This window comes from Passer domesticus, chromosome 18, assembly GCF_036417665.1.
Source record: "Passer domesticus isolate bPasDom1 chromosome 18, bPasDom1.hap1, whole genome shotgun sequence".
NCBI classification, from domain to species: Eukaryota; Metazoa; Chordata; class Aves; order Passeriformes; family Passeridae; genus Passer; species Passer domesticus.
This window is the reverse complement of record NC_087491.1, coordinates 11,527,381-11,543,244: the sequence shown is the minus strand read 5'-3', so window position 1 is coordinate 11,543,244 and position 15,864 is coordinate 11,527,381. Positions and strand designations below refer to the sequence as shown.

The window sequence follows — 15,864 nt, the reverse complement described above, 5'->3', positions numbered from 1 at the left end:
TGTCCCTTGTTAGTATTCATGTCTGTCGTATTTATTCTGAGAGCATAATGACAGTGTGGAAAGAAAATAAAAGCAAAGACAATGTAGGAAAAAAACAACTGACCAGCAAAGTTTGAATAGTAATTTTCTGCATGATTTACAAAAAAATAGCTTGGTGAATGTTGAGTTGTGGCTTCTTAATTTCAGGGATTTAAATAGTCTTGTCTCCAAAAACTGTTCTGCAGCCTTTCCCTTTGTGTTTGTGTAGGAGAAAAGAGATCTGTGTAATAAACCAGGAAAAACAAACTTCAAAAAGCTTTGGGGGTAAAAAAAAATCAAAGTAATACTTACAACAATACCTGTATTTATTTTTATACAAATGAAATATATTCGAGCTGTTTCTTGTGTTTACCACTGTCTTAACAAATTCATATTAGCTGCTTGTGATGTGTGTAAAAACCTAAATTTTGGTGTGTGTAAAAATCTAAATTCTGATGTGTGTAAAAATCTAAATTTTGAGGCCTCGTGGCAGCCCTTGCTAGGTACAAGGACAGCTGAGTGGGAGGAGGATGGAGCTGAGGGTGTAACCCCTGTGACCACCACGGGCCCATTTTTTCTCCCTGCTGAGCACCTGCCTAGGCAGGTCTAACAAAATGGGGAAAGAAGCATGTTGTTTCTTCAGGAGCCAGATTTTCCTGGAGATCTTTGGTTGTGGAGTTGTACCTTTGTGCTAAAGGGACGGGGGAGCATTTGAAACGCAAAGGGAGGGAGGTGCTGGGAATGAAGTGTTAAACTGAGAAGTTTCCAGAGGGGTATGTGATAAATTCTGGTGCACAAGACTGGGGGTTAATCCTATGGACTGTGGTGGCTTGTGAATCAAGCTTTGTCTTTTCTTTCCTTTTCTTTTTTTTTTTTTTTGTTTGTTTGTTTGGGTTTTTTTTTGTTTTTTTTTGTTTTTTCATGCTGCCCTCTCTGTTCTCTCACTGCTGGCCCATCGAGTTGGGTGCACACCCTGAGGTGCTGCTCACACCCAGCTCTGCTGGCATCCTGGTGCAGGCAGGAATGGTGCCAAGGTGCTTGCTTTAATGACTGCAAAATCGCCATAATTTGGATAAGATAGCTAACTTCAGCTCTTTCTGTGTTTCACTGATTTTTTTTTATTCCTTAGAAATCCACAGATCCATAACAAAATACCCTGTTAATGGCACATTACTAATTTGGGTGTAAAGTAGGTGAAAATAGACGCTGAAAAAAATATGCTAAAAGGGAAATTAAAAACATGAGCACAGAATCTTGCTTAAAGACCATGCAATTCTCACAGGCAGATTCCACCGAGGGCTGCAACAGGAATGCAAATGTGGTCCTTAAGCTTTCTCAAAAACAACATCCAAGCCATAATCAATGTGCTGGCTTTTGTTCTATGCTCTAGGTGTTGGAGATGGGATCACGTGAGCCTCCCTGTGACAGATATTGTCCACTTTGTGTGGCTCTCTGGCTTTAGCTGGAATTGCCTTAACTAAAAAAAAAAATTAAAAAAATATATATAGTTTAACTGAGCTTGTAATAAGTGCATGTAAAGGAAACTTTTGCCTGTTTCTGTCATGGTGAAGGAATCAGAAAACTTAGAGATGCTGAGCATCAGCAGGTCTGGCTGGCAGCTGGGCACACCTGGCTCACCTGAGTGCTAGAAAGAACCAGCCTGAGTCTGACTGAGCCTTGATAGCCCCCACTCAGCTGAGCTTCCAGGGCATCAGCACAAACAGGGCAGGTTGTACCTTCCCTTCACAGGTTTCCAGCACACCCTTGGTCTGCCCAGACTGTCTTGCTCTGCACTCTGGGATTTCCTGGTCTCCCAGGAAAGCACCCAGGACAAGTACTCCAAGGATCTTGGCCCTGCCAGACTGATTCCAAAACGTCTTGGTTTGTGCAGTGATCTGAGCCCATTCAAATTAAATACATGTTCACAAGCCCTGCTTAACCTGCGTGGAGTTTAACCAGATGTAAAAACTGAACGAGAGATGTGCATTTCAACTTTGTGCATGAAAAGGAAAAATAGATGGAATGACTCAACAAGAAGCAAATCCCTAGAACTGCCATCCAGGCCAGTGTGATGTACAGCTGCTCCTCGGCCTAGGTAAGGGGAAATGAAAGAATTGGTCCAGGATAGCAAGAAGAACCACAGTCCAGGGATGAGAATGGCTCCAGGGCTGGCTGTGGCAGAGGAGGCAGGGAAATATTAGAATGTAAAGAGTTAAGCTATGGTAAAACATACTTTTGCTACACTAAAGAAGACTGGTTGATAATTACTGTAGTTTTAGGGCTATTTGAATCAGTGCAGCTGCAACCTCTTCAGTAGTAACCCCTGAAACAAGACAAACTGGGTTTATTGTACTGAACAAGTCTTAAAGCTCCTCCCTGATTGTTAGTAATTGGCAGCAATGGACTTAACAGCCTCTTGACTACCCTTTTTACACTCTACCTGACTGTGCAGCTAACAATTTAAATCACAGATGCCGATCCTTCTTTGTGGCAGCTGCTTGTTAACTACACGTTCCTCTTTTTCTGCCACTGGCTGCTTCCATAACCCTGCAACACCAGGGTTAGATTGGAGAATCACATTTCATCAATATTTAAAATGGAATTAAACCTTGAAGTTTGATTAATGCTACCAGATAGTGAGTTGTAATTACTATTTTGCAAATTACAATTGTTTGAATATGTTAATATGATTGTCTAAGCACATCTTCACCTTCAGAAGTAATTTTCCTTTTAAAAAAGATTTGAAAAAAATACAAACTCTTTAATCAGTGCTAAATTATCACCCTGTGCACAATTAGGTAGAATGGGGTTCTTCGTGTGGTGTGCTGAATTTTGTGTCAGCATATTTATCTTTAAAAGTTTATCCATTTTTTAGATTTTCCTCAGTAGAATAAACAGTGATGGAACAGACTTTGCTGAAAGAGGACTGACCATGCTGGTGTTTGAAGGTAAAGGGGAAAAGCTTTGTCTGAGCATTTCACTGCAATCTGGTGTATCCTGTGCAGTTAGTAAATGTTACCCAGGTATTTCTTCCAAAGTCAGTGAAATATTATCATTATTATCACGACATTATTGGAATCTTGAAACTGAAACAGCAAAATATTCTAATGGATGAGCTCTTGAATTATTTCCTTGTGTCTCAATCAAAAATGAGATCAGTTTCTAGCACCCACTAAATATATCTTGAATGTTGTGGGTGAGCTCCTCAGCCAGCCCACGCTGGGCCAGCTCTCTGTCATTTTTGTGATTAATTCAGCCTGTTTTCATTACCAGGCACAGGCACATGGAGCCAACCCTGGCAGCCACCTGCAGGACTGGTCCCCAGAAACAGCACCAGCCACAAAAGATGATTAAAGCCAACAGGTCACTCTGGGAGCCTTTAGGTAAACAGGACCCAGCTAAAGCTGCTGGCTGTAATGTGTTCCTCTAAGAATCCCATTTCAAAACTGGTTCAAATACTGCCTGGCAAGTTTCTGCCTTGTTTTGGGGGGCTTTAGGGGAAGTTCCAAATGTTGGCAAAGTCCAGACAGGTGTCACAACCACTGTGAGGTGTATTCCACAGCGAGCTCGAAGTGCAGCCCACTCAAATCAGTGATTTCTGCTCTCTGCAAAATGAAACCACTTGCCTCCTTTCCAGTGTTCAGGCTAAAAGTAGTGGCAGAAGAGATTTCCCCAAATACCACACTCCAGATTTATCTCTCAGCTGGGATTAGAAACAGCTGAAAATTCAGGGTGGCCTTGCTTCAGGGTGCTTCCAAGGGATGACATGAGAACACACTGTAATTTAGGTGCGTTTAATCTTGCTATATTAAATGCATATTGCAAAGTTTAGAATTATTTGCTTTTAACTATCATGTTTCTGTGTTGCTTATGGAAACCTCAGCTGTGAGAGACTTCTGAGGACTCTGCATGCTTAGGTGCCTGCCATGGCACAGAGCTGAGACTGACAGCACTGGCAGAATTGGCATGGAGGCTTCTCTTAGCTATTGCTTTCCCAGGAAAACACCCAGAAGTTTGATAAAATGAGAATACCCAGTGGTTTGAACAGGGGAAAAATGACACTGTTCACCTTTAGAACCTTGTCTGACTGTGTTAGGTCTTGGCAGCTGTAAGTGCTCCTGATGTCTTAGGGGCTGTGCACTCTGAAATTCAGACCCGTGGCTCCCTCCCCTGCCCACTGAACCTGATGTGAGTGGGTGCCGCCCCTGTGTGTGCTCAGCCAGAGCCCAGGAGGGCAGCTGGTGTCCCTGGGATGTGCCACCACAGGACAGGGAGCACTGGGAGCCCAGCCCTGCCCAGAGCTGTCCGTGCCCAGCTTTGAGGGCTGTGTTTGGATGCTCTGTGTTTACAGCACGCCATCCTCCAGCAGCAGCTGAGCTTCCTCCCCATGTGCAGAGGGCCAAGCACACGCAGCCCAGTGTAAACAACAATATCACTGAATTCTTCCACATCCCTGACTCCTCCCAGCACCCGCAGAGCAGTTTATCATCTTCTCCCACTGCACAATCACAATGACCTGTGATAGCATCTCAGCCATGGGCTCTGCCTGGCACACCCCTTCCATTTCCACTGCCCCCTCCGGGTCCCTAGCACCCCTTTCCTTACTGCACCTGACCCCACCAACATCAAGGCTGGCAAGAAAATGGAAAATATGTTTTCAATTAACCTTTGCTTCCACTCACAAATTCTCACCCTTCCATTCTCTTTTAATTACTGTCATTCCAAAATGGCCCCCAAATGAACTTTCCATCTCTTGTAAAAGTTGTTTTCACATGAGCTGTACATTGAATGTAAGTGCTATAAGACTTGTGTGTAACCTATTTAATGGATTCACAATAGGATGGTTAGCACCCAAACAAAGGTGTTATTCTTGGCATGCCACTCTTTGGAACTGAAACTTCCACAACTTTCAAAAAGATAAGGCCAGGAAACCAGAAGGAACAATATATCTGCAAAAGCTATAGCTACTGGAATTACCGTAGTAACTTCCATCATGATGCAAATGTTAATATTATCACTGCTGGCTATAGCCTGGGATATAAATTGTGTTGGTTCATCATCTATTTTGCTGAATGGAGGATGTTTCAGATTAAAACATGCAAGCCAAATTTAATCTAAAAATGTGCTTGGTTGCTCAGATGAGAAGTCTCCAAGTATCTCTGTCTGTCACCTGGGCAGACTTTGGCACTGAAAGACATATGTATGAATTTTGCAATGGCATCCAAAATGTGCTTGATCTTCACACATTTCTATACAAAAAGATACAAAAAGACCATATGATGGGTAGGAAAATTGGTCCAACATTTAAAAAAGTGTTTAGGGTAGAGTAAGGAAAAAAAAAGGTAAGAAAACCCCCTCAACTTCTCATAGGAGTGTGGGATTGTCATTTGAATTGGACCCAGTTTCTCTCTGCCATCTTCACTGCTCAGCCCTTTGCCTTGCCCGCTCAGCAGTCCCACTGTGATACTTGCCAGGGTTCTGCCTCTCCTCCTGCTGAGATCTGGCTCCTCAATTCATTTATTTGTTAAGCATTGGGGATTATTTAGATCCAGAGCTCAGACACTGGAACAAAAGCTATCTAACTAAAAAAATAGGAAGAGGTAGATAAGTGACACTTTGAAGATCCAGATCAAAGGGTTATAATACAATTTCTGACCTGCTTCTGGATGTAATATTTTCCAAAGATTTTGGCTACCATAGAGTCTGGAAAGCAAGTACCAGAAAACTGGAATTGTATGAATGTGGCTAAAAACCTATGTCCTGGAACTGGATCCAAGGGGAAAAAGTATGTGGGAGATGGGGGAGACAAGACCAGAAGGTGAATTTGTAGGTAGCTCTGTAGAGCCTCGTGGACAAAGAGAAGAAGCTGAATGCCATGGCAGAGAGAGAAAATATTTTTTGCAGTGGTATTTTGGAGGAATATGAATCAAAGAGGCCAGAAGGAGGAACTAGCAGTAAAAAGGACAAGCACTGCAGCTGCTGCAAGAAAAGCAAAGGGCCACTCGCATTCGTATGCTCTGCTTGTGTAAAGGGAGAGCAGCATTGGCTCTCTGCTTTACAGCCCTGCTTTCAGAAATAAGTTTGTCAGCCAAAGTAAAGAGAAAAAGATCAATGGATTGCAATAAACGGCATTTAACATAAAAATGAGTAAAATTTACAATCCAGTTAACTTGTTAAATGTTACAAAATCAGCAAACAATAGACACAATTTGTTTTGTTCAGAGCCCAGAGGTAGAGACCAAATCCTCTAAATTAATTTCTGCAAAAGCTGGGGTTTTTTTCCAAACAGGTCTGGATCCTATTCGTTGTAGAATATACTGATTACCAACTATTTTTAAGAGCTTTACACAAACATTATTTCTTTTGTTGTGTGAAATGCAGAATCAGCCATCTGGCAAATGCCCCAGAGCTAAAATCTTTTACATGACATATAATTCAAAATGATTAAATATACAACAGAAAATAGCTATAGCATTGCACTTAAAATAGCATGAACTTTTACTGCCGATCAAAACTGATTTCTTTAGCCTAACAAGTATCCAAAGAACAATTATTTGAAGAGCTTTTAAGAGTTTCAATATGTAGGAACTAAACCTCATCTAAATTCAGTATCTTAAGTCAAATAAAAAAGAAACAAATGTACAAAAGATTAAATGGTCCTGCCTTATAAGTAGACATTTAAATCTATGGGAAGCTAAATTCATTCGAACAAAAATACTATATTCCCTCTGTATGTGTATTGCTGGGGCTTTCCTCTCCTTGCTCAGGGCATCTGCCAAAACATTCTTAGGCAATGACATGGGGACTAGCCTGGAATCAGGCTGTTCATCCCCTCCCTCCATCATCAGAACGGGCAATTTCAAAGAAGAACAGGGAATAAAGCTCCGTGCATGATCCCTCAGTGCAGTCAATCTTTTTTCCTGCACCGCGGTTGACTCGAAGTTAAATTTGCTGTCTTTTTTCCAGAAATACTCCAGGCCTGAAAAATTGCCAGGTCCTCATCCCACACCCAATTCTCCAGTAGTTTCTGAGAAAGAGCACGCAAACATCTGCATGTATTTGGGGTGCATGAGGGTAGGTATAGAAATATTACCCTGAGCGATTATTGAGTGGTTATGGCTGTTTCTCAACTGCATTTTTCAGACAAGTCAAAGTCTACATTTCCCAAAAAGCACTTGGTGCAAGACAGATCTGAGTTGTGTGGAAAAAAAAGTCCAAATGTAGATTTCTCTCATGGATTTGTGTACTTGGATAAACCTGAAATGGTTGAACACATCGTTGCTGACTGTCCAAAATATTTGTGCTTCTCAGTTCTTTCAGACCAAGTTTGAGTTCTCCATCCCAAGGTAACAACATAAGGAAACTGTAAGTTTGTGATTAACAAGGCTTAGAACTAAAATGGCTTTGTCCCCTTGCCTGGGGAGTCAGGCCAGCCTCACAACCTCAGTTCTAACCCCAGACTTCTCTAAACTATACGAAAATAATGTTCTTGAATCTTGACCTTTTCAGCTCATAATGATTCCTGAAGCAGCAGGATTTTTCCTGCTGCTTTTCACGAGACTTTCAGGCTTGTAGAAATGCTGATTGCAGGCTGGCTTGGGACTGCAGCAGCACCAAACCCCCTCTTAATAAGACACTTGTCCTGGTCTTCTAGGCCTGATCCTGCTCTTAATTCAGTTCCCTGACTGAGCTCTGAGTGAAAAGGCAGATTTTGCGTCTTTCTGCTCTTGATTTACAGGAAGAGGTACAAATATATTTCAGGTAATATTGACTGCACTACAGGAAGCTCTCCTATGCACCATACTAATTAAACCTGAAGAAGAAATATGAAAATAGTGGAATAAATATTCTCATATTAGAATGAGGAAAAGCATGTTTTGTATTATTTAACCTATCCCTGTGAAAACCACAGGAGAAACAAGGCAATTTTCATCAGAAATATCTTTGCTTTTCATCAAGACAGGTGACCCAGGCAATCTGCTGAGATCTTTTCCATCTCAGTATAAAAAATTTCCTTGTTTTGATGGTATTTTCTCTTTGAAAGTTATAGGTTTTTCTGATATTTAGAGGGCCTAAAATCTGACTGTCACAGCTTTTCTTGTACCTCTCTGCTTTGCATTAAGAATAATGTCTTGTAATTTCTACTTTTCACTGAAAAACTGGGAAATCTTCCGATCTTTCTAATGACCAAACTCTGTTACAAAGGTGCCAGGAGTCCTATTTCTGGGAGGAAAAAAAAAAAGAGAGGAATACTCCTGGTGAAACAGGAGCCTGGTCCCGGTATCTATTAAAAATAAACAATGTATCTTCTTACAAATGAGCCTTCCCATTCTTATTTATGTGCTCAATTTTGCGTACTTTGCAATACTGGCAAAAAGCAAAGCTTGAAGAACACATGGAGAACCAAGAGAAACTTGAGCATCCCCAAGGAAACAGAGGTTTAGGGACGGGGTAATAACTGCGAGGCTGTGATGAGAATTTGGAAAAGTTTGCTAGATAAAAACTCTAACAAAGCTGTTGCTGTCATTTCACTCCCAGGGCCTGGTTGTGTTTTCACGACGGGCCTTTGCGCCGCTCCAGCCGCGAGAGCTCGGCGAGTAAATGAGGCTCAGACCTCCGAGCTCGAGGCGTGCAGGGCTTGCCAGGCTCCTCAGGAGCCTCCCTGGGGCTCCACGTCCTCTCATGTCCACGGAGAAGTGCTGGAAGCAAGCTCAGGAGTTTCCACGGGCGGCTGCTCTGCCCTGCTCCGGAGCCGTACCTGGGCGCTGCCAGCCTGGGGCCAAGGCCGTGCCCAGGCCCAGGGATTCCTCCTCTCTTCACAAACAATTAGCAATTGCTTCATAATAGAGCCGGGGTGAAAGGTGAGGACTGGAGTATTCTGAAGCCTCCTGCCAGCCCTGAGGAAGATAGTGTCATTTTGGTAAACCTGTCAAGCTGTTGTAAGAACTTCCTGAATGCTTCCTACCATCTGCTTTTGATGCTTTCAAGACTTGGCTGCAAGCCTGGAGGTTTTCCTGCTCTTTCCTGCCCAACCTATAATGGAGTAATTCTGGATCTGTTCCCTGTCATCTCAGCCTCTTCCTCAGTTTCTTCTGCTTACAGCTGGGGTTTTTTTAAATTTTTTTTTTTCTCTTTACTTCAGTGGCCTTGTGCCCTGAATCATCTCTCCTGGGGCGGCAGGAGTTCCTCTGATGTTGAACAAGTGCCGGGTTTTTCAATTGTGTTCATGTTCTTGAGAGGAAGGGTCTGGCCTACATGACACATTCCTTCTTCACACTCACATCAACAACTTTAACTTTGTGTGCAGGCCCTGTGGAAGGGCCACACCAAGCCCATCTCCAGCACTCTGTCAGGCCGCACGCTGCGCCGCGCTGCTGGGCCAGTATTGATTGGTATAATTTGGAGGGTTTGAGATAAATGTCATGAAGGACAATGAGTTCAAAGAACAGATTAAAAAACAATAAATTGAATTCCAAGGCGTTCCCTCCTGTACTAATCTGTGTAGGTTCCTGTGTTTTTGGAAAGCATGTTGCTTATCTTCCTCATCAGTAGGCCCACTGCATTCCAGTATTTTGGATCAATGCCATTTGTAATAATCTAGATCAGTTTTTATTCAACGTTTATAAAACAGGCCATGTATCACAGGGTATATTTTATAGCAGATGGTATCTCCAATTCATTTAACCCCTCCCCACTTCCCTCCTCCAATATCACAGTGCACACTCACAAAAGCTCTTGAAAGTAGAGTGGAGCAGAATTTTTTTACAACAAATAGTAAATTTGCTGAAAAATGGAGTTTCCAAGCAACAAAACTGTTAAACTGTATCACACTGAAAATGAAACATTCTGTTTTCTAGGAAAAAAAAAGAGATTTTGCAATTTGGACATTTGAGGGAAAAAAAAAAAGCAGGGTGGGTGGCTGCCTTCAGAAATCAGTTTCATTTTAAAACCCTCTGTACTGAAAAAGTGATAAACACAAAGATTAAATAGCCAGAACACAAAGTAGGGTTTTTTTCAGGTCAGATTACATTTTTTAAGTTATCCCAGTGTCAACTCTTTGGGGATCTTCTGTGGCTTTTAATTTGAAAAGTTTCTCTTTTGGCTTGGTAAGAACTCATTTTCCCCAAGGTTTATTAATTTGAGGACCTGTCCATGTATTTGCCAGACTCTACTCCAAACACAGCTCTCCAAGGTGAAGGTTTCCTGCCCAGGAAGGTAAGGCCCAGACTCATTTTAATAAACTGGACTATTCCAGCATGTAGAGACAAGCAGATGCTTCAGCACTTTGCTGGTTGACAACATGGAGCTTTTCAGCTTTCAGGATCAGTGATGTGCCCCTCACAACCACTCCCTTGCTTGAGATCATTAACAGGAGAGACTGAAGATTTTTCTGAGATTAACATACCAAATGGCAATAAAACATATTTATTCATATATGCTTGGGAATACTTCATTGTAATTTTGCAAAATATGATTTGTACGGCTCTGGGGATACATAAATCACTGATAAAATAAATAAGTTAAAGATATTTTAGCTCAGTGATAATAGAACCAAGTCATGGAGTTGTTTATATTTTGGCTTTAATCAGGCAGCCTAGAAGATATAACAAACCCTTCTTAGTTTACCTTGCAGAAGAAGTTAAATCATACCTGCATTTCTCAGAAACTTGCGTTTGTAGTCAACAACTACTCTGGTTTCGGGGTTATAGAATCCATCACCACAGTCATAACAACCTTTTGGGATTATTTTGGGAGGATCCAGATTTGTAAGCTGAGCAATGCCTGAAGGGGAAAAACAAGGTTTGATTTTTTTTTTTAATTTATGCCTTTGATCAAGATAACTAACATACATCTCCATGGTGTTTGCTATAAAACTAACAGAGTTACCTCACAATAAATTTTGCAAAACATTTCGTCAATTTGCAGATGGGGAAAATGGAAATGGAAAAATGCACATACAAAGGTTGTGTGATAAAAAATGATCACTTTGATTTCCTCATTCACAGCCCTGTGATTCAGCCCACCAAGTTAACATTACAAGTCCAACCCTAAAATCCAAAATGGGGCCAGGAGAGACTCGCTGGCTTCACAGAACTCCATGTCATCACTAAAATATTCTATGTATTGTGCATATTAAGTTACAGATTTTACTCATTTTTTTCCCTTATAAACCCACCTTTTGACTACAATAAATAACGACATTATAGAAGTCTTTAGAAAAATACAGACTGAACACAAACGTCTGTTTTGGTATCTTCTAAAAAGCTACGTGGGGCAGATGCTTGAAGCTTCATTTGGTGTCCTGGATGCAAACTAATTCCTTTTGCTCAGCTTCTCTGTATCAAAAGCACCCTGCTGACGCAGTGAGGGGGCATGAAAGGGTTAATCAGGATGTCAAAAGCTGCAGATAATAAAGGCCTGTCCTGCCCCAGGAGAGCCCAGAGCTGCACCCCAGGCTGTGCTGCTGGAAGGTGGTGTCCACATTCTCCTGGCAGCATCTCAGGCCCGTATGAAATTAGCCAGAGCATTTCTGCTCCATGTTACTCATGTAGCTGAATTAATCTTTCTTAAGCAAAGTTGTTAGTTTAATTCCTTCCAGACTCTCAGGATCGCAAATGCAATTTAGTACCTGGTGGTTTGAAACCAGAACAGATTTCTGTATAGAATCTTCTGTCGTAGCCGTCGCAGTAAAGCCATTTTTCCTGCTCGTATTCGAGACCATCTGTAAAAGTGTATTTCCCCTGCAAAACACGTTTGAGTGCAGAGTTAATAAACGTGATGGATGGACGGACCCAGGGCCAGGTCGCACGGGCAGAGCCGCAGCAGGGCCAGCGCGGCCCCGCTCGCCTTCTGCCGGGAGCCCTGCGCGGTGCCCGGCCCCCCGAGGGGTCAGACCCTGCGTGGGCTCGGGACCCCGCGGGTGTCACCCCCGGCCGTACCTGCGTGGGCACCCCGCGGTCCCAGAGCGCCCGGTAGGCACCGCCCGTGGGGCGCCGCAGCTCGCCCTGCCCGTGGAACATCCCGTCCCACAGCGAGCCCCGGTACTGGGTGCCCACCGGCAGCGTGTAGTAGCCGAATCCTTCCATCCTGGAAGACATGGGGAAGGTGGACGGTGGGTCCCAACAAACCCAATCGTATCAGAGAACTGATGTGATGGCCACAAGCAGTGTCTACCAACAGATGTCCTGAGGCCTCACCTGCCCAGCTGCTCTGGCCTTCATTTCCCACAGCTCACAGCCCCTTCTCTGCCACCTACCAGACCCTGTAGCGCCATCACTGCAGCAGCCCCAGCAGCCTCACTGAGCGCAGGTACAGCGACACTCTGCCCTGGGGACAGTGACACTGGTGCTTTGTGCCAGCACTTGGTTCCTGGGGAGCCCCCTGCGACCCTCCCCTTGTCCCCATAGCCCATCTGCAACGCCAGTTTCTCCCCTGCCCTCCCAGCACCCCCTTGCCCTCCCCTGCGCCCCGCTCCCGCGCGTCCCCTGCGCACCCCGCTGGGCCCTCCCTCACCCGTGCTCCCCTCGCCCCTTCCCGGAGCCCCCGCTTGCACCTTCCCCAGCACCCCCGTGCCCATTCCGGTGCCCTGGTGTCCCGTTTGTGCCCCGGTGTGTCCCGTTGTGCCCACCTGCCGCGCAGGACGCCCCCCAGGTACCGATCCCCCACCAGCTCCATGGCGGCCCCCACGCCGCGTCCCGGTCACCGGGGCAACGGCCCCGCCCCGGCCCCGCCTCCGCGGCCGCGCCTGCGCGGTGCGGTGCGGGCGCTGAGGGCGCTCAAGGAGAGCCGCCATGCCCGGGGTGCTGCGGGTGCCCCCGCTCGAGGAGCTCGATGTGCCGGAGGTGAGTGCGTGAGGGCCCGCGGGGCCTTCCCCGCCCCGCCCTGCCTTCCCCGCCCGCGCTCACGGCCGCTGTGCCCCGCCGCAGGTGGCGGTGAGCTCGTCCGTGCTGAAGGCCGCGGCGCACCACTACGGCTCGCAGTGCGACCGGCCCAACAAGGAGTTCATGCTGTGCCGCTGGGAGGAGAAGGACCCGCGCAAGTGCCTGAGGGAGGGCCGCCAGGTGAACCAGTGCGCCCTCGACTTCTTCAGGTGAGCGGGGCCCGGCCGGAGGCGCCGCCGCAGCCCCGCGGCCTGGGGGTGGCGGTGCTGCGGGGCCGGGCCCGGCGGTGCCGCTCCAGCCGAGCGCCGCTGCTCTGGGGACAGGCCCGGAGAGCTGCGGCTCCTCGGCCTGGGGTGACCTTAGTGCTGCTCTCAGTACCAGCAGGGAGAGCTGGAGAGGGATTGGTGACAGGCGTATGTGATGTGACAGGCCAAGGGGGCATGGCTTCACACTGACAGAGGGCAGTTTGGGTTAGGTGTTAGGAAGGAGTCTTGCCCTCTGAGGGTGGTGAGGCCCTGGCACAGGGTGCCCAGAGAAGCTGTGGCTTCCCCATCCCTGAAAGTCTCCAAGGCCAGGTTGGATGAGGTTTGGAGCAACCTGGCATAGTGGAAGGTATCCCATGGCAGGGAGTGGAATGAGATGAACTTTAAGGTTCCTGCCAACCCAAACTATTCTGTAACTCCATTATTCTAATTAAAAATGCTGCCGCCATCACCACCTTCAAAACTTTTATAGTTTCTTCTTAAACTTTAACTCCTGGGAGTAGAGGCCATGTGTTCTTTCTTGCTTATTTATACATGGATTCATCCTGTCACTTGAAGCTCTTTTGCCTTTGTTCCAGAGCAGGCAGCCTGGGTTTTTGTTGGGAACTCAGGGCAGTGGTGTGAGGCTGCTGCACCTTGCAGCTGTGTGATGAACTCCAGAAACCAGCCTGAGCACTGCATTGTCCTCCCTGTCCCACAGGTGACCCACTGAGAAAGCTTGAGCAGGTGCACCACCTGCCTCTCCTGGCCAAACACACAGCTCCAAGGCACGTGCCAGTGCTGTTTACACAGCACCTAATTTAATTACCTCATGGCACATCCACCTCCAGTGCAGCAGCTAAACCTCTGCTCTAAGCATGGCTTTCTGAGCTTTAGACACGAGATTATTTGGAAGCATTAGAGCACCTTATAATATAACTAAATTATTTGGCAAAACAAAATATGTCCTGTGGAGGAGCTGTGAACATCCACGCAGCAGAAACCTCCTCCACATACCCACAAAAACCTCCTCCACAGACCCACAAAAACCTCCTCCACAGACCCACAAAAAACCTCCTCCACAGACCCACAAAAACCTCCTCCTCATACCCACAAAAACCTCCTCCTCATACCCACAAAAACCTCCTCATAGACCCACAAAAAACCTCCTCCACAGACCAGCAAAAACCTCCTCCTCGTAGACCCACAAAAACCTCCTCCACATACCCACAAAAACCTCCACATACCCACAAAAACCTCCTCCACAGACCCACAAAAACCTCCTCCTCATAGACCCACAAAAACCTCCTCATAGACCCACAAAAACCTCCTCATAGACCCACAAAAACCTCCTCATAGACCCACAAAAACCTCCTCATAGACCCACAAAAACCTCCTCCACAGACCCACAAAAACCTCCTCCTCATACCCACAAAAACCTCCTCCTCATACCCACAAAAACCTCCTCCTCATACCCACAAAAACCTCCTCATACCCACACAGTCCTCCTCATACCCACAAAAACCTCCTCATACCCACAAAAACCTCCTCCTCATACCCACAAAATCCTCCTCATACCCACAAAAACCTCCTCATACCCACAAAAACCTCCTCCTCATACCCACAAAAACCTCCTCCTCATACCCACAAAAACCTCCTCCACACACCGGTTCAGTCACTGCTGCCATTAATCGTAGCCGCGGCGATGGAGGTTTCACAGGTACCCGTATCAAACACTGGCTTGACTGAGGGTTTAGATGTTCCTGAGAGCCCAAAGCTGCACAGCCCGAGCCGGGGCTGGCAGGAGCGGGGCCTGAGCAGCGTTTCTGAGGGCTCTGCTGTGGTGTCCCCAGGAGCATCCGGACGCACTGCGCCGAGCCCTTCACGGCCTACTGGACGTGCATCGACTACAGCGGGCAGCAGGAGCTGCGCCGCTGCCGCAAGCAGCAGGCAGCCTTCGACTCCTGCGTGCTGGACAAGCTGGGCTGGGTCAGGCCCGACCTGGGGGACCTCTCCAAGGTAACTGCTTATCCCTCGGGCCACACAGATCCTGCTCTCCTTCCTTCGTGCGTGTTTTGTCCAGACCAGCTCTCCGGCGTCTCTTGGCCTGGTGGTGTTTTGTGAACTCAGCGCTGGAAGTTGGTGGGGCAGTAGAAGTCAAGACTGGCAGTGTTTTCTGGGGTTGCTTTTCCAGAAGGCTCCTGCTTTTCTTAGACAATTAAATTCTTGCTTTTTGCTTTTCCTGGTAGAGGCTTTTCCTTTAGGAATGAAGCTCATGCTCACGTGGAGCTACTCTGTAGTTGTGATGAAACGCCCCTCCCTTCCCTTTTCTTACAAGTATTGAGGAGCTCTCATCAGCTGAACAATGTGTCCTTGCTATTGTTTGGTTCTTCTTGGTAGTTCTTCCTTGAAGTTCTGACTCAACCTGGCTGTTCAGTGCTGTGAGAAGTTGTATCACTTCTTTGCATTTCTTTCCAGGTTACGAAGGTGAAGACAGACCGTCCTCTGCCTGAGAATGCCTACCACTCTAGACCCAGACCAGAGCCCAACCCACCCACAGAAGGGGAGCTGAAGCCCTCTCCCCTTGGCAGCAGGCTCTTTTTCTGGTCCTGGTGAAGTGGGCAGGCTGTGCTGTGACTCAAGTGCAGACATGTGGCACTTGCACATGTAAATTGTGTGGTGTGTGCTGGGTATCACTAATAATTAAAGAGCCCAAACCATTA

The 15,864-nt window shown here is 46.1% G+C and overlaps 2 protein-coding genes and 1 long non-coding RNA gene across 7 annotated transcripts in view; 1 reads left to right on the top strand and 2 right to left on the bottom strand.

The window, feature by feature from the left end:
- MORN5 (MORN repeat containing 5) overlaps window positions 1-12,750 on the bottom strand; it is a 20,884-nt gene extending 8,134 nt beyond the window's left edge. Inside the window, exons 1-5 of one of the 5 annotated variants that reach the window (XM_064394045.1) lie at window positions 12,647-12,750; window positions 11,958-12,105; window positions 11,648-11,759; window positions 10,669-10,800; window positions 7,874-8,915 (exon numbers count right to left, since the gene is read on the bottom strand). In XM_064394045.1, coding sequence (XP_064250115.1) covers window positions 8,857-8,915; window positions 10,669-10,800; window positions 11,648-11,759; window positions 11,958-12,105; window positions 12,647-12,693 — 498 coding nt within the window. In that variant the 5' untranslated portion in view covers window positions 12,694-12,750 and the 3' untranslated portion in view covers window positions 7,874-8,856. Of the gene's footprint in view, window positions 1-7,873; window positions 8,916-10,668; window positions 10,801-11,647; window positions 11,760-11,957; window positions 12,106-12,215; window positions 12,346-12,646 lie in introns of those variants that run through there. The other 4 variants (XM_064394044.1, XM_064394043.1, XM_064394047.1 and 1 more) reach the window with 4 other exon arrangements.
- NDUFA8 (NADH:ubiquinone oxidoreductase subunit A8) lies at window positions 12,727-15,864 on the top strand. The gene is made up of 4 exons (XM_064394049.1): window positions 12,727-12,860; window positions 12,945-13,108; window positions 14,995-15,160; window positions 15,620-15,864. The coding sequence occupies exons 1-4, from the start codon at window positions 12,810-12,812 to the stop codon at window positions 15,755-15,757; spliced, it is 519 nt and encodes a 172-aa protein (XP_064250119.1). The 5' UTR covers window positions 12,727-12,809; the 3' UTR covers window positions 15,758-15,864.
- Window positions 14,142-14,809, bottom strand: LOC135283338 (uncharacterized). The gene is made up of 4 exons (XR_010349154.1): window positions 14,730-14,809; window positions 14,535-14,629; window positions 14,308-14,421; window positions 14,142-14,215 (listed from the first exon to the last, which is right to left on the bottom strand). It is a non-coding gene; the product is annotated as an uncharacterized LOC135283338 (long non-coding RNA).